The following is a 26825-nucleotide window of genomic DNA, read 5'->3' on the forward strand; positions in this document are numbered from 1 at the left end:
TGTTATTCCCCTGCCAGGCTCTGGAGAAGCCCCAGGAACTGAGACATGTTTCCACCCAGGTCTGTCTCCTGGGGGCTCCACGCTTTCACATAGGTGGCCCCTGCTCCTCCCATTGCCCCACCCAGAGAGCTGTCATCCCTTCCCCCACATCCCATTAAGGAGCCCTTGCAGATCTGCCCTAGGACTTTGATTGTCTGTTCCCCTCCATTGGCTTTTGCCTGGACAGCTTCTCAAGGGGCCCTGCCCCAACTGCTCTTGCTCTACACACTGTGTGTGGCCCAGAAGAGCCAGGCTCTTCCTTCCCTAACCACTATGGAAGCTCCTTGCCATCCTTGGCATAAAGCCCACAGTGCCGCCTTCATCTCACACTAATGGCCTTTACACATGCTGTTCCCTCTTCCACACTCTGCAGCCTCAGTGAGTCTTCCCCCCACATTCATATCCCAGACTTCACACAACTTCTACTTCCTCTATACAGCAGCCATTGCTTTGTGGCTTTTAAGCCCTTGGATAAGCTAGCTCATACTAGTATGTGTAAAATACACATCAGATTTCAAGACAAAAAAAAAAGCTCATTCATAATTTTTATATTGATTTTATATTGCAATGAAAATATTAAAAATATTAATATTGTTAAAATTAGGTTCACCTGTTCCTTTTTCCTTTTTGGAATGTAGCTATTAGAAAACTTTAAATCACGAATATGGTTCACACTGTTTTTCTGTCAGGCAGCCTGGCCTCTGGGGCCTCAGTGAGAACTGGATGAGGTGAGAGGCCTCCTCCACACATTTTCCTGGCTGCTGAGGTGCAGGTGTGGTGAGGGGAGGGACACCCTGTCCAGCACACAGGACAGACACAGTGCAGGGGCTCAGGAGGTATATGTTGAATGAGCTGGGGAAGGCACAGGGAAAGGACCCTCCTCATGACATCATTTCCACCTTTTATTACTCAACAAGTTGGTGGGGATAGAGGTGCAAGGATGGACGACAGCAGGTTTTAATAAATAAGAGAAACGGGAAGGGCAGTGAACCCGTGCCTGCACGGCCCCACATAAATAACCGGGCACTGAGCCAGAGTGGAGACAGATGGGGTTGGACTGGCAGTTGCCTGCACTGCCCAGGGCGGGGGACAGACAGACAGCACCCCTGAGACACAGGAACCACCGAGGCCAGAGGCGCTCTCCAGTCCCACCAGCTTCTCTCCAAAACTCCAGAGATCTTGGATCTGGCTGGGACTCTGCACCACGTCTCTGCCCAGGTCAAGCCATTTTTCAGTTTTCTTAAAAAACAGCAGGGTGGGGTGGGCACATGCATTAAGCCCCTGTAGGCCAAGCCATGATGGACAGCCCCATGGGGGCCTTGAAGGCAGAGGCCCTGGAAGCAGCAAAAAAGTGGGCCAGGTAAAGCTACTGATGGAGGGTGGCAGAGTCAAGTTCTCCCAGCAGGACCCAGCCCAGAACCCGCAGGGAGCTAGAGAGAGCCCAGGCTGTCCTTTCCCCACTTCACAGTCGGGTTAGAACCCAGGAGCTCAGCCTCCCAGCCCAGGACTCTGGACCCAGGGTCCTTCCACTTCCCTTCACAGGACCTGCCAGAAGAGGTGGGAGAGGCGCATCTGCTCTAGGGCTCTGGACAGGTAAGGGTGACTAGTCCCCAAGGCACAGGCTAGATACCAGGTACAGGTGCCATCCCTCCACCAAGCCCAGATTCCTGGGGAAACAGAGGACCCTGTGGGCTCTGATGATGTGGCCAAGGTAGGCACAGGATTGGGGCATCCTGCAGGGGAGGAACTAGGGTGTCAGGGACAGGGAGAGGCTCTCCATCTGCTCCTGCACGCGGTACCCGCCGGCTGCCCGCCTCCTCACTGGGGTGTACCGTCCCACCTCCAGGCCTTGGCCTTTGCTGTTTTCTCTGCTGGGCCCTTGCTTCTTTGTCCTCATGGTCCCAGCAGCAGCTCTCCCTCCTGCAGGAAGCTTTCGGAACCTCCCAGGGCAGGACATATGTCTCAGACTAGACAGTCCTTCAGATGACCAGGTTGCTCTCGCTTAGGCGGACCACATAGCGGTTCTCCTGGTGGACGGGTGGAAGGGTCAAAGCTGAGTCAGTGGGCTTCTGGGCTCCAGGAAATTGGCCCCTGCGCTGCCACCCCTGCTCTGTCTTTGGTGGGTTGGCCCAGATGCTAACAGAAACCTTCCCCAGCCCTCACCTCAGCCTTGTTCTCTGCTGGGGGCTTCAACCACTTAGTATTGCTTCCACCATTTCCCAGCAGGGCTCGCTGTTCAAGGGGGAGGCCAGGTTGTGGAGAGTCAGGGAGATCACCCCCTGAAGGCCCAGCCTCCGTGATGGTCTTCACCTCAGATGCCACTGAACTGGTCCGCTGCTCAGGAATCCGAGCCACACGGAACCTGTGGGGAGAGGTGATGCGACCAGCCGCCATTAGAGGGGGACCCCCAAGGGCGGAAGGCAGACCCTTCTAGGTCACACAGCAAGTGCTAGGATCAGAGCCTGAGCCCTTCCCAGCTAACCACAGACAAGGGCTTTACTCTGCTGTTTGTGCCTGGCCCCCAGTACTCTCAGCTCTAGGTTACAGGTGGACAGGACCTTGGATCCAGGGACCAAGGGTTCCATGTGAGACACAGCACAGCTGACAAGTGTCAACTTCTCTCTGGTTCCCCACTGCTCAGTGAGGCCCAGGAAAGGCATGGTGCTTGGGCCCTGCCTATCCCCAACTGTCATGTCTCTCTCTAACTCCACCATGTCTCTCCCCACCTTACCTGCCCACAGACAAGATGGTGATCTCACTCTGACGTCCTGCCTTGGCCCCAGCCTTGGGAGCCCTGGTTGGGTTGGGCAGGAGGCTGGGAGCTGGAGTGGTGGCAGCTGCAGCCTCAGGGGACAGCAGCACCTCGGGCCACTTCTTCTGGCTACAGCGGGAGCAGCAGGGGCCAGAGAGCGAGGCCAGGCCCTGCACAGTGTGGAGGTGGTGACGATGCGGACAGATGTGTGGCATGCTGGGGAAGGCCGGAGGCAGCCTGCAGAGGGCACAGATGGAAGCAGGCACCATGGCAGGCCAAGCCCAGGATCAGGAGATAGATCTCCAGTAGGCAAAGAAGGAATAGAGGTGACATAACAGAGAACAGACTGGGAAACCCCCAGTGGAAGGCTAGTTATCTGAGGGTCACACCCCCTCACCTGGGCACAGGCCTGTGGCTTGTCTGCACCAGTTGTTTGCTGTGATATTCTTTCAACAGCTCCTCCAGGGCAGCCGCGTTCTCTGTGGGCAGCTGTAGTCAGAACCCAACTCCACCCTCACCCCAGCAAAGACCCCTGAACCTACCACCACCCATCCCCAGCCTGGGCTGTGTGCCTTTTCCTCCACCCCTCATTAAGTAAGGCCCAAAGGGAAGTATCAGATCAGACGCTTAGGCCAGGTTGAGGCGTCTGGCTGGGGAGGCAGAGCAGGGCAGGAATGTGCCCTGTATGGCCTGATGGGCTCTGGGAAGAGATCCTCTGCTTCCAGGTACTGCATGGGTCAGACCCTCTCCTCACCTTTCTTCTCTGTGATCAGGCGCACCAGGACCCCGATGGTGTCCTCATTGGCATCCTCAGTCCGATAGGCAGGGTTCATCCCTAGGGGAGAGAACAGAAGGTCCATGATCCTAGGGAGAAGGGGAACTCTGGGCTCCCGAGCTACACCAGAATCTGCCAGCAGAGGGTGCCCAAGCCCACCTCAGAGATGCAGCAGAACTGTTTTAGTGACAGAAGACACTCCCCGCCCCCTCCACACACACCCCCTTGGCAGTGTCCTGCTCCTGTGGGCTCCAGGCCACAGCTATGGCTCAGAGAAGCCCATCACCTTTACCACTCAACATCACTTCCTGCACCCAGCAGCCCCAAGAAGCTTAGTGGTTTTGGTTTGGGGACTATCTGAACCCCATAGTCCCTGCATGGGGGTGGGAGGGTGTACAGCACTGGCCACATCAGCTTCTTCTGGGTCAGCCCTGTCCCTTCCTCAGGCTCAGGGAGCACAGGGGACAGCAAGCCAGGGGAGCACCTCCCTGCCCAGAACTCCCAGTATCTCCAGTAAGTGCTCTCTTTCCAGGCCCATTCCCTTCCTGTACACCACCCTGTGTAACTGTTTAGTGGAGCCTTTGTTCAGCTTTGGTCCAAATGTCAAGAGTGTGAGAATGAACCACTGTGATGGGTCCTGAACCCAGCAGCAAGGAGAGTCCCCAGACTGCACCTAGGGAGCAGCCAGCAGTTACAGCGAATCGCTAGACATGGAAAATGAGCACAGTCCTAGGCAAAATTACCCTGAGCCAACATGTGCCTGCCTGCCTGTAGCTCCTGGTCTCTTCCTGCCCCTCCAGACTTCACTGTCGGGAGCTGGAAGGGACTCAGTGCCGGGGACGGTGGCATGGAGATGCCATGTCACTCGACTTGGCTTCAGGCTCCTGTGGGCACAGGGCAGTGGATGTACGGGGGGCCCCTCCCTTCAGGGAACATTGGTCAGGTGCAGAAGAGAAAAAGGGTGCCCAGGGCCCTGAGGGAGAGGTGGGAGAATGTGTTTCTCCCTCTGGTTCCAGGATTGTAATTCAAACCACAGCCTGGAGTTGAAACCCGAATCCCTTGTGATGTCTGCCCAGGACGCTAGCTGCCTGTCAGCTCTCTTGACGCAGGGCATTCCTCTGGCTCCAGACCAGAGGTCAGAGGTCACTTTGAATACTTCCAAGGCCAATCAATCCTTGAGTCACACCTACAACTGTAGTCTGAGGCACCCAAGGAGTCCAGAAGCCCACAACAGGGCAGGGCCTCATCTAGGGTTGGAATCCCACCACCACCACTTGACCAGCTGTCCTCAACTCTACCCGATGCCACACCTCAGCTCCTCACTCTCTGCAGGCCTCTCCCATTCAGACTCAGAGGTCCCCTCTGGAGCCCTGGCCTCCCACCTGGACCCCAGGCTGGGCCTCACCGCTGCTTCCTCCTCCAGGGCCGGGCCCGACCTCCTTGTGGGCTGTGCAGTGGTAGCCCTTCCGCTTAAGCAGGTTGCACACCAGGATGCCCAGCAGCCCCATAAGGCAGAAGACAGGCACAATGGCAATCACCGCGTACTGAGCAGCCGTCTCCTCAGGGCCACCTGCCCTCGTGCTATTCCTGTGCTGCCGTGTCTCACCACCGCTGCTGGCTCCTGCTGCCACCTCCACACCACGTCGGGCCCGCCGCCCCCACTCTGAGCACCACAGAGAATGGAGGCAAGACAGGCAGAGAAACAGATACACAGACAAGCAGCAAGGTCCAGGCCCGAGTTAGTGCATGGGGGAGGTGAGCTGGCATGTCCACAGCCACCTGCCCTGCCACACTGGGGAGGCAAAGGCCAGCTCACACCCCTCCTCTCTTCCCTTTTTGGCCATTCAATTAATCCCCTCACGCCTCAGGATGGCCAGACCCTCTTCACATCCCCCATTCCTGCTGGGGTGTGAAGAGCGACCAGGCAGGCACATATGGTACATGTTTGGGCACGGGGATACAGAACCACACCTGCCCACAACACAGTCAGTGACTGGCTGGGTGGCGGGAGGAGGTGGGGTGTGTGTGTGCATAGGTAAGCGTGCTTGTGTATGTATGAGTGTGTTCACATCCACCTGCAGGGGTCTCCTGGAGTAGACAGGACAAGTGGATGTGGAACTTCCACTCCTGGAGTGGGCAAGCTTGAGGGATGTGGAACCCTTCAAGCTTCCTAACTGTGGCTGCCACCTGCTGAATGGTCTCTGCCACTCAGAAGCAAGGTGAGTGACTGACTGCATGCTGCCAGATACTCTCTAGCAGCCTGCCCTCCCATGGACTGGAAAAGGACCATCCCCACATGGACACTGTGGGGACTCCTGGGCTCAAGCTCACCAGACCCCTTTCCCCACACCCATGACAGTCTTAGACCCAACTGCCACTCACCATCACAACCACGAGGACTCAGAGGTGCCCAGGAGCATGGCTGACATGGAACACGGGGGACCCCCCAAGGTCCAAACCATCTGCAGAGAGGAAAGATATCACTGAAGTTCAGAAGTTTCTCCAAAAAAACTGTCCTTCAGAGAAGTTGGGCTCCTTCCTACAGGCACCCTCAATGGTCCTACCCCATCCATTTCACAGATGGGAAGACTGAGGCCAGCTCAAGGTAGAATGAGGCTGAAGCCCAGGACCCAGAGTCCTGGTATTCCAAGCACAAGCCCACACCCACCCCTGTGCTCACCCAGGCTGGCAGCCTCCACATAGTGTATCTCGAGTTGCTGTGCCGGCTTGGGCCTCCAGCCTTCTTCGAAGGCTGCAGCGGTCATGGGGCTGGCATGGGAGAGAGCTCCATGAATCTGAGAAGGTGCCTGGGGGGCAGGACCTGCACAGTGTGCCTTGCTTTGGGTCCTGTGGGAGAGAAAGGGCAAAACAAGGCCAGAAGCCAGGCCTAAGGACCCTGGGGAAGTCAGGCCTGGGCCTCTGCCCCTGCCCTCAGGAATCTTCCCTGGACTGGGCAGCTGGGCAATGCAACACTCACCAAGTCAGGCTCCTCCCCAGGTGGACACAACCAAGGGGTTGTCGATGTGAGAGTGGCCAAAGGCCAGGGCAGCAGCTGGAAGAACAACAGGAGGAAGAACACGGTGAAAGGCAGAAAGTGTTGGGCATGGGGTCTCAGGTCATTTGCCCACTACCAGCTTCCTGAGGCCCAGGGGGCGGGAATCACTCCACACAGGGCCACCCTACCCACGCTTCAGGGACAATCTTCTAACCTCAATCTCTCATACAGCAAGGAAAACCTGTCCTGTATCAGACCTGTTGCACCTGGGTAAAGAGGGACCCACATCTCCTTCTGAGAAGTGCTGGCAAGTCCCAAACAGGACAAGGACCTCAAGCCCTTGAGTCTCTGGGCACACTCCTCCCCGCAGAGCAGACCAGTAAGGAGAAAACGTTTCTGGACGTTTCCGAATTCCTGTCTGGCTCTATCCCCTCCCTGCCGCCTTGACCTCCCATCACGGCTGGGCATGTCATTAGCAGACTGTTCATCATCCCCAGAGCCAAGTCTGCAGCTAGTGATTACTATTCTGGGCCCCAGGCTGAGTTTGAGGTTCTCTTGACCTCTCCCTGCAACAAAGCCACCCCATTCACACCCTGCACCCAAATAGGGCATGCCACATTCCAAAGCAAGGATTTTCTCCATGTGGGTCCCCAACATCTTCCCTGGTGACGTCCCTGCTCCCCACTCTCAGGTATGAACTGTCTTCTCTAAGCCCCTGCTGTGGGGAGACCTCTGACCTTCACTTTGACCCAAGCTGTTGGCTGGAAAGGAGCAGCAGACGCAGAGCAGAACCTGCTGTTCGGGAGGTAGAATGTCCACAGAGGCTTTGGGGACCTCTTCACACCCCAGGCCTGGCTCCCAGCTCTCAGTGCCTGCCTAGGCTCTGAGGCCTCTACAGCAGAAAGATGACCTCAGACCCTAACTCTTAAGACAATTCCTGAGGCTACAAGTCTGTATTGCAAATGAGCTGATTCTCTGATACCAGACCTGGAATCTGGGGTCCGGCAATGTGAAGCGCTCTGAATCCTAGGACTTTGACCAATTTCATCCAGGTCCTTAGCCCACCCTCGGCGCTATTCCCACACCTGCCTGCCGGCCAGCACCATACCCTCAGCCACACCTGCCTCCCCTATAAATGCTAGCAAGTCCTCACCTGGTCTGGATGGGCACGGCTTGGGAAAGCTGTGTCCCTGTCTTAGATGCCCCTACTGGGTCACCAGCTTGTGCTAGGGTGGGCCAGGAGGTGCTTCCCAGCATCTGACTGCCTAAAATGCTTCCCAGGAAGAGCTGAGGAACCCAACCTTCCCCCACCCACACCTAGCATGGGGTTCCTGAGCAGCTCCGCACCCTCCTTCCCAGAGGGATGAGGTGCAGGCTCAGGGTCCAGCTCCTGTGGCTTCTCCCCAGCCCATACCCTACATACACTCACCATAAGGAAGCAGGAAAGGGGCCAGCATGGCAGGCTTGGCTTCATCATCAGGCCCTGGAGTGATTGCTGGCCTAGGGTAGATTGAAGGGAGGCTCAGGGGGACACACAGGCAGCTACTATCCCCCCAAGTCACTTTTAGGATGACAGGACTTGACAAAGATTTTGCAAGGTGCCGCAAGGCAGGCAGAGCACGGGCCACCCTACACCCATGCAAGCCTGAACAGAGACGGCTGCCAGGCCAGGCTGGAAGGGCAAATGCAGGACTCTGCAGGCTAGGGAGGCTTCCCAGAGGAGGAAGGGCTTCCTTCCCCTTCCATAAACAGCCAGGTGCCCTGCAGCATCGCTGGGGAGCAAGGGAGGAAGGAAGCATGGGGGGCCTGTGGGGAGGACTGGGGGAGGCAGGGGTGCTGAAAGAGTGGCAATGCCCCCAGCCCTGTCCTCTCTGCTCTCATCTGCAGCTTCTGCCAGCCAGAGCTACCACAGGTCCACAAACCTGCTACCTTCACTCTTGTTGCTTCTTCTCCAAGGAAGCCCTGACCTCACCTTTCAAAGCCAATGCAAACACTTCTTTCTGGAAGCTTTTCTAGAAGCTTTCCCTTCCACAGCTCCTGTGCCCCTCCCCTGCCCACTCCATCACAGGCCTGCTCCTCCTTCACACCTCCCCTGGGTGGGCTGAGACGTCTGCTTGCATCTCTGCCTGGTGCCCAACAGTCCTGTGGGGCTGGGGTCATAGCAGTAGCATTCAGTCTCTCCTCATCTCTCAGCATCTCCTGTGCTGGCCACAGCCTCAACACCAGGGAAATAGTAATGAACAAGACAGGTGAAGGCCCCATCTCCAGGGAGTTCCATCCCAGGAGATACCAACAACAGAGAATGAGAACGTGGTCCTGCTGCTAGTTGATGGGAAGTGGCAAGAAAAAACAGAGTGAGGACACAGTGTGTTATAATTCAGAGACAAACATCAGTGGTGATTCTCCAGTTCCCAGGCTGAGGCCCCAGGTACAGAAGTCTCCAGTCAGTGGAAAAGGTTGGAACAGCAGGGAGAAGGAGTCGTATTAGTCAACAGAAGGGACTGTGGCAGAACCAGGATGTCCCACGATTTATTTTCCAGAGACCTAGCTTCAGGGTCATAAGGCTGACAAAAGTGGTGGTCACCAGCACTGCACAGGCCATGTGTAGTCTCTGAAGCTCAAGGGTGCTCCCAAGCCTCAGGGAGCCCAGCCACTGGCCCACTGCCCCCTGCAGGCAGAGGGGTCCAACCTGTCTGATGTCAAGCCTGGCAGGAGATGCACTGCCTGTAGGAGGTTCCAGGTCACATGAGAGCCCCTCTCCTGTGGGCAGCCCGGGCTTCCCGCCTGGAAAAGGAGCCAAGGAAACTGATCCCTCCACCTGACCTGGCCTGGCCAGGTGCCCTCGGCAGGGTCATGGATTTGAGTTACACCCAGAGGAGGGGGAGGGACAGTGGTCACATCATCTTCGGGACTCTCCAGGTCATTGGCAGCCTGTGGCTCTCAGCCCCAGGCCAGCTAAGGGGAAAACCAGGGACAGGAAAGGCCAGGCCATAGAGTAAGTAAAGGCCACATCTGGCAGTCAACATTCAATAGATAGCACCCCTGACTCTTCCCCTGACTAGGTCTCCCTCAAATTTGGTCACAAATCTTTCTTCCAGGTTCTGCTACACAGTGTCCCTCCCCCTGCAAAGGCCCAGCTCCCACATTCAAGCCCATCTCCGGTGGCCCCTCCCTTGTCCTTCAAGGGATCTAACCCACAGGTCTGACCACAAACCCCAAGTCCATAGGCTGTCCTTACAGCCCAGCCCCAGCACCAACACCCCCACAGCCCTGGGGCAGATGGTGAAAATAGACAAAACGATAGTGGAAGAGAGAGCACCAGGACCACCGGACCCTGGTGGCACCTGCTGGGTGACCTGAGCCAACAAGGAGGGGCTTTGCAGCTGCTCATCTGCAGACAAGCCCAAAGTGGTGCAATCTGAAGACTTCCAGGAGGAAAGTGAGGGTCTGGAGGCCCAGTCTCAAAGTTAGCGCGCATCCCCTCAGGCACATTCACAGACATCTGCGGCCTTGCACCCTGTGCCTTCTAATTACGTGCCTTCTAATTACCTCAAACCGGCACTTACCCCAGTCTGGCTGCCCAGGCCCCCACATTCTGCCAGACTGAGCCCCCAACGGACTTGCTCGGTCAGGAAAAAGGCCCATGTACATAGCACACCTGCTGCCCAGACCCCTGCCCCCCAGGCCTCTAGCCTCTAAGCCAGAGCCCTGGAAAACAAGTCTAAAGAGAAGCCCCTCACTGGGAGGGGGTCTGTGAAGGGCCCAGCCCCACCACACTGCCTTATCCAGAAGGCAGGGCAGTCAGTGATGTCTCAAGGCCCCGCACCTCCTGAGGGCTGCCTGGAAGACAGCTGTTAAGAGACAGAAAGCTGAGGCCCAAGTTAAGGCCTAACTCCCCTCCAGCGACAATGGCCTGTGGGAGGAGGGCCACCCCCAGTCACACTGTGTGAGGGAGGAAGGGTAGGGGTTCTGGCAGAAAAGGAAGTTAGCACAGAGGCCACCCTTCCTCCAAGTCTCTGAGCCTGGGGCCATCCCTGCTGCCACCAACTCCCTGTGGGACCTGAGCTCCTTGCTTCTTAGGGCTCAGTTTCCTCATCTGTAAGATGGGGGTGTTTATCCCCCAGGGTAAAAGGCTATCATGAGGCTCAAATGAGGTAATGGGCCTAAAGTAGGTCACAGGATTTCCTTCCTCCCCAGCAGCTGCAGGTTTGTAATTAAGTATTTGTCTGCTTACTTGTTTATTGCTTGCACCCACCAGACAGCAGACAGGGCCGGGATGTCTGCTTTATTCACCACCAACACCCGGCACCCAGCCCAGGTCTGGTGCTGGAGGCCTACAATGCAAACAGGCTCACAGGGTCAGGGAATGCTTCCTCAGACTCAGCCCTCCTAACAGCGCCAAACAATCAGAACCAGAAATTCCCTGGGTAGAAGCCAACTAGCAAAGCCACAACCAGGCCCCCAAGCTGCAGTGGAAGGTAGAGGCGGCAGTGGTCCAGGGAGGAGCAGCCCTGGAGACCTAACAGAAAGAGGAAGCTGTGCCACCCTCAGAGGCCTCAAGCAGCTTCCCCTTTCCTGGAACTGAAGACCTGGGTCAGCCCGGCCCCTGCCACGCCCCTTCCCCTCTCCAAGCCAGGCCCTCCTCTCTCCCAAGATTTCCCAGGGACCCTGCCCATACCTCTAGCCTCTTTGCCTTTTCCTGGCCTCCAGGTCAACCCCACCCTGCAGCCTAGGTGTCTTGACAGGAGATTTTGCCCTGGCCCTGGCCCTGGCCCCTGGGGCAGCTCCCACCACCTTCAGAATGGCATCCTGATGAGCCTCTGCCAGCCCCACATACCAGCCACTTGGAGCTTCTTTCCAAGATACAGAGACATACCACCTGCTGTTTCCTCAGCCCAGAAACCCCTCCCATCATTTGGCCAACACCTCCACTTCCTCCAGAGCTCAGCTTAAAGTCATTTCCTCCTGGAAGCCTCCCCAGCCGCCACCTCCCCTCCACATTCACCACCCAGTTTTCCCAGCCCCTGCCCCACGGTGAGGCGCCCTCTGTGCCCAGTGCCACGCTGAGTAAGTACATGAAAGGTCTCTTTAGTAGATGGCCCGGCTCTGCTGGGGAAGGAGGGCAAGGGAGCAGTCTTCTGACAAAGGAGTCCAGAGGCTGGATCTGAAGCACTGGGCTAACGTGGGTTAATATGTGGAAGCCAAGCCCAAGCCCACCCTGCTCTATTCCGCTGTTCATTGGCTTTGTGCCTGTGGACCCTCTGCAGAGGGCTGTTGTGAGGTTGTAAAATGACGAAACTCACATTTGCTTTTCAGCACAGGGCTGGCACACAGTAAGCCTTCAGTCAGCGTTCGCTGTGCCTCGGTTTCTTCCATGTGCAAATTGTGAAGACGGAAGGGGCACATACTTGACAGGCAGGTATGAAGCACACATTTACGTTTAGTGCTTAGCACGGAGCCGGGCACATAGCAAATGTGCCATCAGCCACGCTAGGAATGGAGGTACAAAAGAGGAGTCTGGGAAGATGGGTAGGCAGGGCCAGGTCACACCATACCTCAGCCTCAGCTGTCAGCCCAGAAGTCCGCACTTTCCCCAGGGCCTAGCAGAGCCCTGAAGGGTTAAGCAGAGTGGGGAGAGGTACTGAACTACTTGTGTCTTAGCAGGCAGGCAAGCTGGGCTGCTTGCCAAGCAAGGGGAGTGAGGGAGATGGAGGTGGGAGCAGGGCCCACGTGGAGCAGGGCAGGTGAGAAGGCAGATACTGCTTCCCAGCCTGAGGCACCAAGGTTTGTGGGCCTCCAGGGGTGGGGGTTGCCTAGAAACACAACTGGACACAGGCCTCCCTCAGCAGTGGCCGTACCAGGTAAGAACACAAAGGCTGCCCATGAATAGAGAAATCCAGGTTAGCAAGGGACCCAGTGGTTCCCTGGCAACTGGGGCTGAAGTAGGGCAGTGCCCACATTGGGCAGCAGTGAGGGCGCTAGACATGGCCTGCCATTCCTCCTCCCTAAGAGGGGAAAGGGACTAATCTCACCTGAGGCCTGTCACTCACCCTGGGTCACCTCCACTCACAACTCCAGCTGAGGTTGGGGGAGGTCACTCATAGGGGTCACGCAGCCAGGAAATGCTCAGGCAGGGACTCCCCAGAGCCCAGGACTGCCTCATCTTTGCCTCCTCCCTCTAAGCATTAGCCCTGGCCTGGCAGGTGGATGTTCTCCGAGTACTTGCCAATCTGATAGTGGAGGCTAGGGAAGGAGAAAGCATGCAAGATGGTTCAACAGAAGAGTCTATTACAAAGACTAGGAATGCTCCAGAGGAGCTGAAGCCCCTCCCTGGCAGTTTTAGGGGCCTCTGGGATTTGCCTGCACCCATGCTCATTTGTATATTGTGTTAATTTATGCCAGCTCTGGCAGGAAGGACACTGGGAACTATAAGGAGTAGGAAGATTGGGGAAGTCTGGGAATTCCCAGAAGGAGGAAGAGGTCCCAGGGTAGAGCCCCAGCTGCCTAGGGCTGCTGCTGCTGGAGTTGGGGGCCCAGAGATGTGCAGAGGCTGGCTCAGAACCACTCTGCAAGAAGGGTGCCCCTCTCGCAGCCCTCCCCCAAGCCTGTGCAGCCATGATCACCCAGGTCACCACCTTGAGTGAGTACCTCTCTAATGCTGGTCCCCTAATCTTGAACTACCACACTGCTAGGAAGCAGCCATGGCCACCTGCCAGGAACTGGGCATGGTTCTGCCCCTCAGCTCTTCCGGCTGCCACTGGACCTGCAATGCAGTGGCTCATGGGTGAGGTGGGCAGGAGGGGTGAGGGGCTAATTGGCTCCTTGAGGCTAAGAAAAGGGCTGAGAAGGCCAGATCTGGCTCTTGCAGCTCCTCCCAGTCTGGGTAGGATACGAATGCAATATCCTCTCTCCTTCCTGTGCTGATTCTGGGCTAGGGCAGAGGGTGTCTCAGGTCAGTCATCTCTGGGCCAGAGCTGGAGTTCCCCAATAACCCGCTCCCTAAGCACTTAGGGCATGTCCTATTCCCTCTTTAGGCTGGCTCCCACTGAACCTGTCAGACATAGGGTTCTGTGTCCCACACTTGAGGAAACTGAGGCTCTGAAAAGCTAAGTAGTAACCTGTACTGATCTGGCCTCAAGGGAGACAGGGTGGGCCAGGCCTGCTATCCCCATGGCTCCCCATGACTTGATAAAAGCATCCTGACATCAACCTCTCAGCACTATAGGCCAGCCCTGGGCTGCTCTTCTACCCAAGACAGGGCAGCAAGGGGCCCAGGAGGGGCTGAAGGACACTCCCCACTGCATCCCCCCCTTCCTCATGCTGTTGTGACCTCCTCCTCCTAGAAGTCATCTTGGCCTCCACCCCAGTCAAGCACATGGTACAGAATCAGTAAAGAGCCCAAGGGCCAGAGTCTGCTCAGCACAGGCTCTGCCACCATAATCCCAACCCAGCTGACTGAAGCAGTAGTTTTGGAAGAGACTGAGGGAGGAACACAGCCCCACTACCACTCTCTAATTCCCCCAAGCTGGGGTGCTGGGAAGAGAGGCTCCCCGAGGCACCATCCAGCGGAGCTGTGCTAAGGTGTGTGTGACGATGGGGCTGGCAGTTCACCTGGACTCAGGCTCTGGCACTTAGCGTAACTGTGACCTTGAGCAGGTTACTTACTCTCTCTGGTCCTTCTCTGCAAACAGGTGGTAGTTCCTGCCTCATGGGATGTGGAGAGGATCACTGTAAGTGGTGCTGGCTGGGGAGTACCAGTTCTCACCACAGCCTCAAGAGGGCCAGAGCAGGAATCCAGGCTCAGAGTCAAGCCAAGGTCACCCAGAACCCAATGTAAATCCCTACAGCATAGGTGGTAGCTCCTTGACCTCCCTGGGAGGATCCTGGTGCCCATTCCTATCCAGGCCTTGTGCCCACCTGCTTCCATACCAGCTATGGCCATAGTCAGGAAGGTAGAGGGGTACCGAGCAGGGATAGTTCAGCAGTCCAAACCTCAGTTTCCCCTCTGTAACTTGGGGCACTTGTGCCTATTCAGCTGACCTTATGGTGTGGTGGAGGACCTAACGTCGTGCACAAGCAAACAGGGACTCTTCTTATAATCAGGTCCAAGCTCAGGTTGTCCTCTGGCAGGAAGCCTCCCTATGGGGGGGAGGGGTCTCCTCAACCATCAACTAGCAGTCTCTTTGACCCCTGCCAGTAGTAGGGAGGGAGGAAGCAGTGTGTGCAGGAGGCTGGGCACACTGCAGGGCCCTTTGCTCTCTTCGTTCCTTCTCACCATGACATGGACAAGGACAAGATTAACCCCTTCTGGAAGCCCTCCTTCCTTCTTTCCACTACACTCAGACCCTGCCTCTAACTAGCTGCAAAGGTCCCCTTCACCCCTTCATGTCTGCCAATTCACCAGGGCACTCTTACAACCACATGGGCAGTTTATTTATAGAGCTCCCATCTTTCCCAGGGTGGCCCAGGAAAGAACTCTGGCCTTCAAGGCTGTCAAACCCAGATTGTGGCAACATGGTCTTGCAAGTGCTTTCCCCTCTCTGGGCCTTGGTTTCCTTGACTATGCCTAGAGGCATGGATGACAACTGTGGAACATGAGGCTGTGAGATTCTGTGGCTTCAGGGGCCTTAATGTCAGGGCTGGGCACAGCACTGCCTCCTGTCCTCTACTACTCCAGCTCTCCCCAGCAGCACCAAACCTAGGCAGGGGGCTCCGTATGCTGTGGATACTAGATCTGCCCAGAGACCACTTTCTAGCACTCACCAACCCGAGTGTGGGATGGGGTTGATAACCTTGCTGGGTGATCTCAAGCAAAATCCTTGCCTCTCTGATCCACCCTTCTGCCCACCTAGCACAAGGCCTGGCCCTATAACGGGCCTTGCCCAGCCTAGCCAGGTGTTAAACAGTTCACAACAACTGTTGTGAACTGCTTTTCCTGCTTTGAATAGGCCAGCCTAGTCCTTCCCTGAAAACTGGCCAGAATTGCCAGACAAGCCCCCAGCCTTCCTCTTCTGAGACCAGGCCAGGGGTTGGGCAAAAAAGAGCTGGCATGTTAGGCTGTGTAACACAAACTGGGGCTGCTCCCTGTGCAGTCTTAGCTCCCCCATAACAACCTAGAAAGGAGGGTCCCATCAATGCTTCTGTAGAAGATGCTGAGCCACAGCCTGGCACATAGCAGGTCCTTAGCCTAAGGGTCAGTCTCCCCTGCTGACCCAGAATGAGGGTCTTGTCTGAGGAGGGTCATAGCAAGCCACAAACCTACTCATAGGGATGTCCTTGAACCTTCACCCCAACCCTAGCACACACTCAGCCTTGGGCCATGGTGAGCCTCAGAGACCTGTATGCAGACCTCCCTGTGCCTCCTGGCACATAGGTACCGGGATCTGATGGCTTTCCTTCCTCAGAGGAGGCCTCACCAGCATAAACAGAAGTAAGGGGCAGGCTACTGGTCAGCTGACCACCAGCTAGGTGAGCAATGCCCATAGGTGGCCTACTCCTGTGCCTGCTCACTAAAGGAGCAAATGGACCACGACAATGAAGAGGAACTGACGTTGGGCTTCTGGATGAGATGGGCCAGGGCTGAACCCTGAATGGCCAGGAAGGTTCTAGAAAGAGGGACAGTAAAAGCAAAGGTAGTACAGAACAGAGGCATCTGGCAGGGAGGATGTGGGTGAAGATGAAAGTTAAAAGGTCTTAGAGGGAAAGGCCTCAGATCAAGATGAGAGTTTGGACTCTATTCTGTAGGCAACAGGCAAGTCACTTTAGGGAGGTAATCAGCAGTGTGTGGCAGGACTGGAAATGGAGGCAGAGAAGCTGGGACAGGAGATACCAAGAGCAGGGCAAGAGCTGGAATAGAAGAGCAGCCTGGCTTTGTGAGGGTGTGTCTTGGCTGCATCCTGTGGTGACCTGTGTCCGACTGGCCAGGGAACAAACAGTAGGGCAGAAGCTGAGTAACCTGTCTGGAGGGGAAAGCCAGAACAGCGGAGCTCAGGGGGCTTGGGTAAGTCCCTGAAATTCTTGGAAGCTCAGTCTTTCCCTCTGCAAAATGGGGCTAGGCCTGCTGGCTCTGACTCTTGACCCTATGTGTAGAGGGTGCTGATTATCCTTCAGTGGCTCCTACCCTGGCCAGACACAGTCACCTCCCTCCAGCAATTATTATGCCAATCCCAAATGGGGCCACAAGTAGAAACCCAGCCCAGCCCACGGTCATCCCCAGAGGCCCAAGTTCCCAGAAAGGTTTGGCTTAGGCAGGGTACAGGGTGGAGCTGGGGGCCCACCACCAAGGCAGGAGCAGAAGAGAAGGGTTAACCCTTAGTTAACCCTCCTTCTTTCTCTCCCCCTCCCAGGCCCTGAGCTATTTCCACCTCTTTGCTGGGGATAGAAATAACTTGGGCTCAGCCCCTGGAGACCAAAACAGCTATTTTCATCAGCCCTAAGAAGCACAGCTCTAGTCACTCCAGAGAGGACTGAGAGATACTCTGACCCCAGCCCCAGCTCTAGGACAGGCAACAGCAGTTGTCAAAAGTGGCTAGAAGTGGTGTCTAGGAAGAGTGGGGAGACAAAGGACCAGGGATGGAGGGGTACCAGCCCAGGGTCACTCCACATGCTCCCCACCAGCAAGTGGGTGGATTTGGGAAAGTACCTCTAGAGCAACTACAAAGTGGTGGGTGGGGATCGCTCAGGTATGGTGAAGATCACTTATCCCTGCCACCTCTGGGCTGTGCTTCTAATTCCAGATACCCAAAGCCAGGGAGACACTCCGAAAGCCAGGTGCAGGCTCTAGAAGGCAGGGGACAGGCCTTTCTGATGACCTCTGACTGGGGTGAGGGCTAGGGAGAGGAGGAAGAACAGGAAGACCATGTAACCCATCTACCTGCAATGTGCCAAATGTGTGCGCACTCACATTACACTGCAAACTCATAATGGGACAGCCTGCAAGGCCAGGCCTGCAGCCAGGTGTGAGTGCTAGAAGCCCAGGCAAGCCACAGGCAGTTACCAGGAAGGTAATGATCCTCTCCAAGTACCCCACAGAGTCAAAAGACTTGAATTCCAATCCAGGCACTGTCCTGACTACATGACCCTGGGCAAGCCACTTTGCTTCTCTGAGCCTCTGTTTCTTTCCCTGAAACAGAGAAAGATCCTCAACAGAGCCTGGGCATTGTCTCCCTCACCAATGCAATCAACATTTTCAGAAGATGACAGTAGATGACAGAACTTCCAGATAGCAGGTGCCACCGCCACCCACAACTGCCACCTCCTGGGCTAGGAAGCCCAATTTCTACCCCACCCTAATGAACCGCACAGACCCTGCTGTGGGAGTAGGGAACTCAGGGGGTCTTGCCCAAATGGAGAAGGGGCCCTATTCCAGCTGTTTGGCAACAACTTAGCCTCCAAGATCACAGATTATTCCTGAGGAATAAGTTTATGTTCCCTCTCCCTCCAACCAGGGAGCTGAAGAAAGGAAACCTGAGGTGGAGACCATCTGTGGATCAGGATTTTAGGATGTGTGTTGTCTATAGATTTACTTCGGGGTGGAGGACCACTTTAAGTGAGAGTCTGACCTCCTTGAACAGTTGTGGACAGGGCTGTTCTTCTAACCCTTACACACCCGGGTGCAGCCCTGGGACCCATGTGTCCCCAGTAGAAGCCTCCCCCCACCCCCACTGCAGTCCTTCTGCCTGAAGGGAGGGAAGGGAGAACAGAGGAGGTTGACCCAAAAACAATAGAGCCCAAAGTGATGATTCACAGTCCATTCACAACCTGACACCTCATGTGCAGCCAGGGAGACTGAGGCTGAGGCAGGAGCAAAGTCTGAGAGCAATACTGAACCTGGCCAGCTGAGAATACAGGTTACCAAGGGGCAAAGCTTTCCAGGGGTGGGGACTTCGATATGGGAGTGTGAGACAGTATGGAGACTCAGAGTGTCTAAGTATGCCTCTCATGCTGCCAGAGGTGCCACCCCACCAGATGCAACAAAGCCGGGGCCCCCTCTCACTGTCCCTCAGGGTTCATCCCCCTTACTACACTGAACTCCTGACGGGTGCCCTCTTGGAGACAACCATGGCAAGACCCTTGTCCCAGGTCTCCCCAACTTCCTTGTCCCCCTATCTGTTGGAAGGTGTCTGACATTCCTCCTCTTTCTACCTCTTACTCATTGTCCTGAGACAGACGGGGGCGCGCGCGCACACATCCACACACGCGCGCGCGCGCGCACACACACACACACGCACACACACACACACACACACACGCTGACACTACCTGACCCCACACGAATGCTATGACCCTAGTCATTCTATCACTTGGGGTTCCTCCCTATCTAACACTCACACTAACAACTGATCCTAGTCCTGCTCTGGCCACAGCGCAGGCCACACACACTCAGTGACCCCAGTGACCCAGGGTCTCTCACATACACAATCACACGCACACAATGTCTCAAATACAGAGTCCCTCTGTGTCACCCTCTAGGCTCGGCGTCACCGCCCAGTGTCCCGGCCACACGTTCGCCAGAGCAGGCCGCCTCACACGCCGTGTCACCCACAGTCACCGGCTGACACCGTTCAACGCCCCCCCCCACTACGCCGCAGCCGCACCGGGGCGCCGCTGTCCCGTCCCGCACCCCGTCCTGGTAGCAGTCCAAGTTTTCCCGAGCCGGGGCTGGCTCCGGGCCCCGCAGGAGCAAGTTCCGCTGCTTCCTCGAGCACCTTCTGACAGCCACTGCGCAGGGCTGGGCCCCGAGTCACTGCGCGGTCGAGGCTGGGGGCTCCAAGGCCCGCGGGGACGGTGCGTGGAAGGCGCCGGTACAGGACAGGGTGCAAGCGCGGGACTGCCGCATCCGCCGCGCCGGCGAACTTCCTCGGAGACGCGGGGAGGCAGGCGCGCACCCCGCTGACCCGGCCGCGCACCCGGCTCCGGGCCCCGCGCGCCCTCCTTACCTGGCCGGCAGCTCTAGCTCGGCCCCGCGACAGACGTGGCGCCAGGGCCCGGCTCGGCGAGCGCACCGGCGGCCGCGCAGCCTGCGCGCCTTTTGAATGAATCGCCGGCCGAGCCGGGAAGATGCGCAGCCCCGCCCCCCGCGTCACGGCCGCCGGCCACGCCCCCGACGTCAGAGCCGGGCCTTCGAGCCCGGAGCCACTAGCCCGAGAGCCGCCGAGAGGCTTACGACTCTTCGGCCCGGCCGTGCTGCTCTATGTCGCCGTCTCTCGAGCCCTTCAGGAACTGCAGGAGCTGCGCTGGACCCGGCTGCCCCGGGTCAAGGAACGTCTCAGATTCGCTGCTTTAGGTCTCCAAACCAAGAAGAAAGGGGTTGCGCGACGCAAGATAATGACACTGGAGATTTGGATGCTGCTCACACCCTGTCACCATTGCCTCTGGAACTGGGGCCACGAAGGACCGTTCCTGGGCCTTTTCTTCCTCCTGGAAATTGGTGGCCAGCGAGAATGACCTCACTTTGTTTTGTCACAGGAGACCCAGGCCCGCCCCTAGGATCCCCACCTAACTGGGGATCGAAAAGGCCGTTCGAAGGGAGTCTATTAAGCAAGGCCCACCTAATGAACTGCTACACATTTTTCTGGACCCGGCCCAAATCCCCCCTCTTCTGGCCAGGGTAGTTAGTCCCTCCCTTCAGCAGGATGGTTGACAGAATCCTCTCTACTTCCAGCTGTCTCAATACCAGGCATCAGAGTACCTGGCAGAAGCTGGGCATAGTGGATCACGTCTGTGATCCCAGCATTTGGGAGGCTGGGGCAGGCATATCACAAGTTTGAGGCCATCCTGGGCTACACAGCAAGATCCTGTCTTTAAAAATTAATTAAATTGATTAAATTAAAACAAAAGGAGTGCCCAGCAGGGCAGTGACTACAGCCCTGGGAACTATTTGCATTGTATTCCTGGCTCTGTGAATTGTGCCCCTGCGTGACTATGGTGTTGTTAGAACTGTAGGTGGCAACTCATTGGCCAGAGTTTCTCCCACTCAGTACCATACAGGGGCCCTCAGGTGGCCAGGACAGCAGGGCTGGGAAGAAATGCAGATAGCAGGAAGGGCCTAGTGCTGGGAACAGGCCTGGTTGGGGCCAGGATAATCACAGCTCATGAAGGAGGTAGAGGAAGGTAAATGCATCTGTTGGGAGTAGATGGGCTGGGGTGGTGTTCTAAACAAACTGAGTCATAGAATCTGAGCCATAAGGGAGAGGAAAGGTCAGGTCCCCGGGGTCCAGGAAATTCCAGGAGGAGAACTGGACACCTGAGTGGGGAGGGGGCAGGAAGTTTCCATTTCCCTGGGCTGTGCCCAGGTTGTGGGGGAAGGGCAAAAGGAGCTCCAGGTTACTGATGTCAAGATCATGGCTGCAGTTCTGTCAAGTGTCAATAGTAGCCCCCACACATACAAGGCTAGGGGCAGAGATTACAACAAAATCACACATCCCAGCCCATGAGGAAGCCCATACTGGGGACTCAGGAGGGGTCCAGAGGAGTCTCGGATGTCCTCTTCTTCCAGAAATGTTTTCTTAATAAGGGGACCTTCTACACCCCAATTCCAAGTTCTGGAGTTCAAATGGTGGCATGTCAGTGCCCCTTAATAAATGAAATGGGGAAATGGTTTTTGGTCAAGGAGCACTGGCAACTAATCAGACAATCTACCTCTCCACCAGCTCTCTGGGAGGCTTTGGTCAAATCCCCCTCCCAACTCAGTTTTCCCATCTGAAAACTGGGATGCTAACTAAACTTGTTGCCTGAGGTCATTCTAGTTCTCTCTAGAAGAAGGCCACCTGTCCACTCTGGCTCCATGCCACAGAGTCACAGCCTCAACATTTCCCACTCCCCTACCCCTCAGTTTATGAAGAAGCCTAATTATTATTTACTGCTAGCTGAACAGGCCAACTCCCCCTCCAGCTGACTGACTCCCAAGCCACTGCCAGGGGGACCCTCCCTGAGTCTGGAGCAATTGGCTTCTCCACACTGAGGAGACATGGAAGGAGGGGTGGAGGCCACAGGATTTGCCCTGGCATTTCATGGAGTTTGGAGGGCCACTGACTCCAGGACAGATTCAGAATCATAAGCTCTCTAAAATCCTGACATCTGAGGTGACCCCATGGAATGTCATCATTAGTGTCCCTGACTCAGAGACACTGGACACCATCTTGTTGAGCCTCACACAGTGTAGCTGAGGAAACAAGTCCAGAAAAGACTTGCACCACCCACCATACTTCATCATAGATGGCACAGCATAGGTCCCCAGCAGGTTGGGATGAGCTGTGACTAGAAGGCAAGGGCATGGGTTCCATGTTCCAGCAAGTCCCTGCTGGGATGGGTATCTTGGGTCACAGAATCAAGAACCACCAGGAAATGTACCATTGTGGGGCTGGTTGTACTGGAATTCCAAAGAGGAAGTACAGTCCTCCCTGGTCTCCTTCCAGGACCCTGAAAATACCAAAATTTGCAAATGCTCAAGTCATTTATATAAAATGCCATGGTATTTGCATGTATGTAATTGTATGTAATCCTATGCAAACCTTATGCAATCCTTCCCTACATTTTAATCATCCCTAGATTACTTATATCTAAAGTAATGTTAATGCTATAAATAGATGTACTGCATTGTTTAGGAAATAATGATAAGGAAAAAGTCTGTGTGTGTTCAGGCTAGATGCAACCATAGTAAGTTTAAATTTTCTATCCCAGGTTGGTTGAATGCAGAACTCATGGATACCAAAGGCCAAAACAAAGGATATATGGCTGGAGCAGAAGGAGGAATGAAACTTAAATCTCAATGCTCTGCCCTGGGCTAATCCCCAGCAGACAAATAGATGTACTATTTAGGAAATAATGATAAGGAAAAAGTCTGTGTGTGTTCAGGCTAGATGCAACCATAGTAAGTTTAAATTTTCTATCCCAGGTTGGTTGAATGCAGAACTCATGGATACCAAAGGCCAAAACAAAGGATATATGGCTGGAGCAGAAGGAGGAATGAAACTTAAATCTCAATGCTCTGCCCTGGGCTAATCCCCAGCAGACCAAGTCCTACCCAGTTGAATGTGTACTTGCCATCCGTGGGTGCCTTAGATCCATGGGAGGTGGTGCAGAGCAGTCTAAGGAGGCACTAGGGCTACGAGGCCAGGATGGAGCTTAGCCAGGGCAGGGTAGGAGCTGAGCAGGGGCTGTCTGAGTCTGAGGACAAGGTTCAGCCTGCACTTAGGTCTAGCCCCTGGCTTAAGTCTAAAATCCCATGGGGTCCTGAGAGTCTCAGGACATGAGACCGTCACTGGTTCCCTCATGGGAAATTCATCAGTCTGGGTTATATCTTCCCTAGCCTTGGGCCCTATTGGCCCCCCTGTGTGGTGCTCAGGAAGACAGGTATGGGGGCTCTTGATCCCATGGTGAGTCTCAAAGAGGAATCCAAAGCCACAGCAGTGTGGGTGACAAGGCTGCTTGGGAGTACCCAGCTTAGACTTTGCAGTCCAGTTACATGAGTAAGTAAGTCACGGGGTGTGTGGCCCTGCCCAGGAAGCAGGTCTCTTGCTAAAGCATTTGAGGTCTGGAGAAGAAAAAACGGCAGGGGGCTGGAAATGGGGGAATACATGCTTTGGTAGCATACAGATAAGGATCAAGTCCTAGATCTTCCTTTGCCAGGCTGTGTGACCTTAGGCAAGTGACTTTAGCTTTCTGTTTGCAAACTTAACCACTCAGGCTGTTAGGAGGATCTGCAGAAACCCCATGTCAGCAGTGCCAGCTTCTTCCAGGTCACTGGGCTCTGGAACCCCATTCAATGCTTGCCCTGAGTGTCTTCACCAGGCTTACAATGGGGACTCTGCTCCCATTTATCCCTGATGCCCACTCACTATCCTCCTCCCCAGCTCAGCCCTGCAATCTACTCCTGACTAACCTGGGATGCCTGCTCACTTGCCTTTGCCAGACATGGCTCCTCATTGGCCATAATTGGGCCCAAAATAGCACTTCCCCTGGGCCACTTCCTGTAACCAGCCCGTGGCTTAAGGTCTGTGAGGACGGAGAAGACTTGGTGTTTGGCCGGTGTTCAAAAGATGTGAAGGGCTCCCAGAGGTCAGCTGGGTCCGGAAAGGGGTAGGCACTTGCCTACAGTCACACAGTAAGGAAAAGCCAGGGCTAGAGCTTGCTTTCACGCCCCTGGGTCCCCTATCTTCTCTCCAGACCCTGCCCAGGTGTAAGGCAGGGCCTCTGCCAGATTTGGCTGCTCCTAAACACACACACACAAAACCTGTACCCTCTAGACCTACAGACCAGTGTGCTAAGGCTGGTTTGAGGTGTGTGACAGGGGCCAGTTAATTCAGCGTCTGCCTCTCCAGGTTTTTAAGGGTGATTTCCTGACTTTGATGATCACAGACAACCCTTGTGCCTAGACTACCTTCCTCAGCATCAATGCTGCCTTACTGTCCCTCTCTGTACTTCATTGTCCCCATTAGATGGTCTAGCTAAACTCTGCCCTCTGGATGACTTTTGCCCCTCTCTCCTCTCCTCTGGGGTCAGGACCCCATACCAGGGCTGCTCTAGGGAACATTAGCTAGACCCCCCTTAAGTGAGACATGACTCTGGCCCCTCAGGCTCTCCCCTATCTTCCAGCCACACCATGTAGCCACCTTTCCTCTCCTTCATAAGATATGGAGACCTGAGCAAAGCAGACTTGAATCTAGGTTCTACCCTCAGAAGCTGGGTGACCTTGAGGAAGGCATTTAACCTCTCTAAACCTCAGTTTCCTCATCTGAAAAAGGGTAATAATGGTATCAACCTCTGTGTACCCTTGAGAGAATTAGAGAGATTCCAGATCCCAGAAGCTGGGGTTATTGCTTTGTTGCATTCAAGACCTATGGCTGAGGGCTGGGGTGTGGCTCAAGTGGTAGAGCATCTGCCTAGCAAGTGCAAGGCCCTGAATTCAAACCCCAGTACCACATGCGTGTACACGCGCACACACACACACACACAAATTGAAGATCTACAGCTAGAACTCAACTACTGTCTCCAGACTGAATTCAACTATTTATCGAGCACCTACTGTGTGCTGTGTGCTGCAGCAGGCACTCACAGAGCTCCCATCCTTTTTCCTCTTCCCCATTCCACCTGGTGCCTGCACCCCTTCTTGCCTTGGTCAGTTCTACAATCCCTCTTTATAACAAACCCCAGCCCTACTTTCTCCCACCTGAGGCCAGCCATGGCCACATTGCTTGAAGTACTAGTTTTCCACCCCAGCTGGCAAAGCCACACAATGGTGACTGGGAGTATAAGAGGAATTTCTGGGGTGGTGTTCTATGTCTTGGCTTTTGTGCACATTCACCAAGCTGCATGCTTATTGCATATTTTCTTGTATAAGTTTTACTCCAAAAAAAGTTTCCTATAAAAATACTGATTCCTGACAGGCGCCGGTGGCTCACACCTAAAATCCTAGCTACTCGGGAGGTAGAGATCAGGAGGATCATGGTTCAAAGCCAGCCACAGGCAAATAGTTCAAGAGACCCTATCTCAAAAAAAAATCCAACACAAAACAGAACTGGTGGAGTGGCTCAAGTGTTAAGAGTGCCTACCTAGCGAGCATGAGACCCCGAGTTCCAACCTCAGTATTGCCCAAGAAAAATAAGTGATACTTGGGTGCTGCTTGAGGGTTCTGACTTAATTGGCTTGGGCCAGGCCTGGGCCCTTAGGTGATTGTAATATACAACCCTGGCTGAACCACTGCTTTAGAGAAACTAATTCTTCCAGGAGCTTCCCCCTAGGCCCGGCCCTGAGGCCTACTCATCCAGGACCTCCCTGCCCACAGCTGACAGGCTTGAGTACCTGTCAGAAGGCAGCTATCCTCAGGCTGACCAGTGCCCTGGGAGGTGGCCTTCTAAGTAACAGTGGGCTGGGCCAATTCTGCTCCCATTAAGGTGCTTGAGTTGGGGAAATGGCACAGATCCAGCCTTGGGAAGCTAGTTCTGAAACCAAAGTCTGCCCTGGGCCTCTGCTGAGGCAGCAGAAACCGTAAGGCAGTGAGGGCAGCAGCTGGCTGGTGGTGATGGAGGAATCAGAGACTGGTGGTGGGGACAACAGGGGTCATGATGTCTGGGCCATTGAGCCCTCTGACAGCTATTTGCAGACTGTCCTTGTATCCAAGAGTGAGCATCTTTTTATTTCAGGGGCAGAACAAATCTCCACCTTGCAATCCAAAGATTGGTGCACACTGAGCAACCATCCTGTGCAGGAAGGGATAATCAGCCCATTCTACAGATGAGGAAATGGAAACTGAGAGGGGCACATTTACCCAACCATATGGCTGGCTAGCTGCAGTCAAGATTCCAAACAAGGTCTGTGCAGCTTCAAAGCCAATGCTTTGTTACATCATAAATCCCACATGAATCTTCTCCTCTCCATAAAATGGGACTGCATGGAGATGTGCTACACAGGTCCTGTGGCTTTGAGGACCCAGCAGCCCCAAGATGTGTGTGGCAGTTTGTAAAGCATGAGCCAGCACTCCCTTTCAGAAACTGGTTTTTTTTTCCTTCCTTCCTCCCTTTCACTAGGGATGGCTTCCAGAGCTTTCCACATGCTAAGCACACACTCTGCCACTGAGCTACACTCTAGTCCAGGAGCTGAACTTTCGAGTCAGCCATTTGGGTAGATGTTCACATGGGTTCAGCAGCTGAGGCACGCCCTGCCTTTCCTGTGGTGGTCACACCTGCAGGTGTGCTATGGTGTGAGGGGATCTTGCCCCTGTACGGAACACCCTCATGATGTTGAATCTTTGCATTCTTGTCTCATTTAATGATAAACCTCTTTGGACCAGAATCAGACTTGGATCCACATCTGCTCTGAAGACTGGCTTACCTTACCTGGGGTCCCACAGACATCGTTTTTTGGAGGAGACTTACACAGGTTCCCTAGTGCTCTGGTTCTGCTGCGGGTGTCAGCTTCAGACTCTCAAGCCCCATCCCGGATGGACACAAATGACAGATGTAATGTCTGTGTTGCCTCATTTGCATACATAATCTGTAAGGGATTCTAATATGTAGCCCACTTATGAAACACCGGCCTAGCGCAACTCCTTTATTTTTCTAATGAAGAAACTGAAGCCCAGACAGAGGCAGCAACCTGCTCAGGGTAACACAGCAAGTCAGTGGCAGTTTCGCCATCCCAGCACTCTTTTGGGTCTCCAAGGCCTTCACTCTGCCCAAGTGGAGTCAGCCTAGGGAAGCCCTCATGGCTGGGGAGACATAGCCCTGAGGATGCTAGCAGAGCCACTTCGGCCCACGGCCAATGCG

The 26825-nt window shown here is 55.1% G+C and overlaps 1 protein-coding gene across 3 annotated transcripts; it reads right to left on the bottom strand.

Moving 5' to 3' along the window:
* Positions 1-565: 565 nt before the first annotated feature.
* Relt (RELT TNF receptor) lies at positions 566-19633 on the bottom strand. 3 transcript variants are annotated; one of them, XM_020176702.2, is made up of 11 exons: positions 19500-19633; positions 7991-8061; positions 6544-6618; positions 6247-6413; positions 5949-6028; positions 4972-5229; positions 3546-3626; positions 3189-3270; positions 2771-3028; positions 2203-2401; positions 566-2066 (listed from the first exon to the last, which is right to left on the bottom strand). In XM_020176702.2, exons 2-11 carry the CDS (start codon positions 8036-8038, stop codon positions 2019-2021), a joined length of 1296 nt encoding a protein of 431 aa, XP_020032291.1. In that variant the 5' UTR covers positions 8039-8061; positions 19500-19633; the 3' UTR covers positions 566-2018. The 3 variants fall into 3 exon arrangements, with proteins under 3 accessions (XP_020032291.1, XP_020032290.1, XP_073939559.1); XM_020176701.2 differs by lacking the exon at positions 19500-19633 and adding an exon at positions 11399-11887; XM_074083458.1 differs by lacking the exons at positions 4972-5229; positions 19500-19633 and adding an exon at positions 11399-11887.
* Positions 19634-26825: the final 7192 nt, after the last annotated feature.

The sequence above is a fragment of the Castor canadensis genome, chromosome 1 (assembly GCF_047511655.1).
Source record: "Castor canadensis chromosome 1, mCasCan1.hap1v2, whole genome shotgun sequence".
Lineage (NCBI taxonomy): Eukaryota > Metazoa > Chordata > Mammalia > Rodentia > Castoridae > Castor > Castor canadensis.

Bases quoted from the DNA above. Each gene is read 5' to 3' on its own strand.
- Relt (XM_020176701.2), bottom strand. From the start codon at position 11,435: ATGTCTCTGTATCTTGGAAAGAAGCTCCAAGTGGCTG. The intron at 8,062-11,398 runs GTATGTGGGGCT...AATCTACCCTAG, and splicing joins AAAGAAGCTCCAAGTGGCTG to GCCAGCAATCACTCCAGGGC. The intron at 5,230-5,948 runs GTGAGTGGCAGT...TGTGGTGCTCAG, and splicing joins GAGTCCTCGTGGTTGTGATG to AGTGGGGGCGGCGGGCCCGA.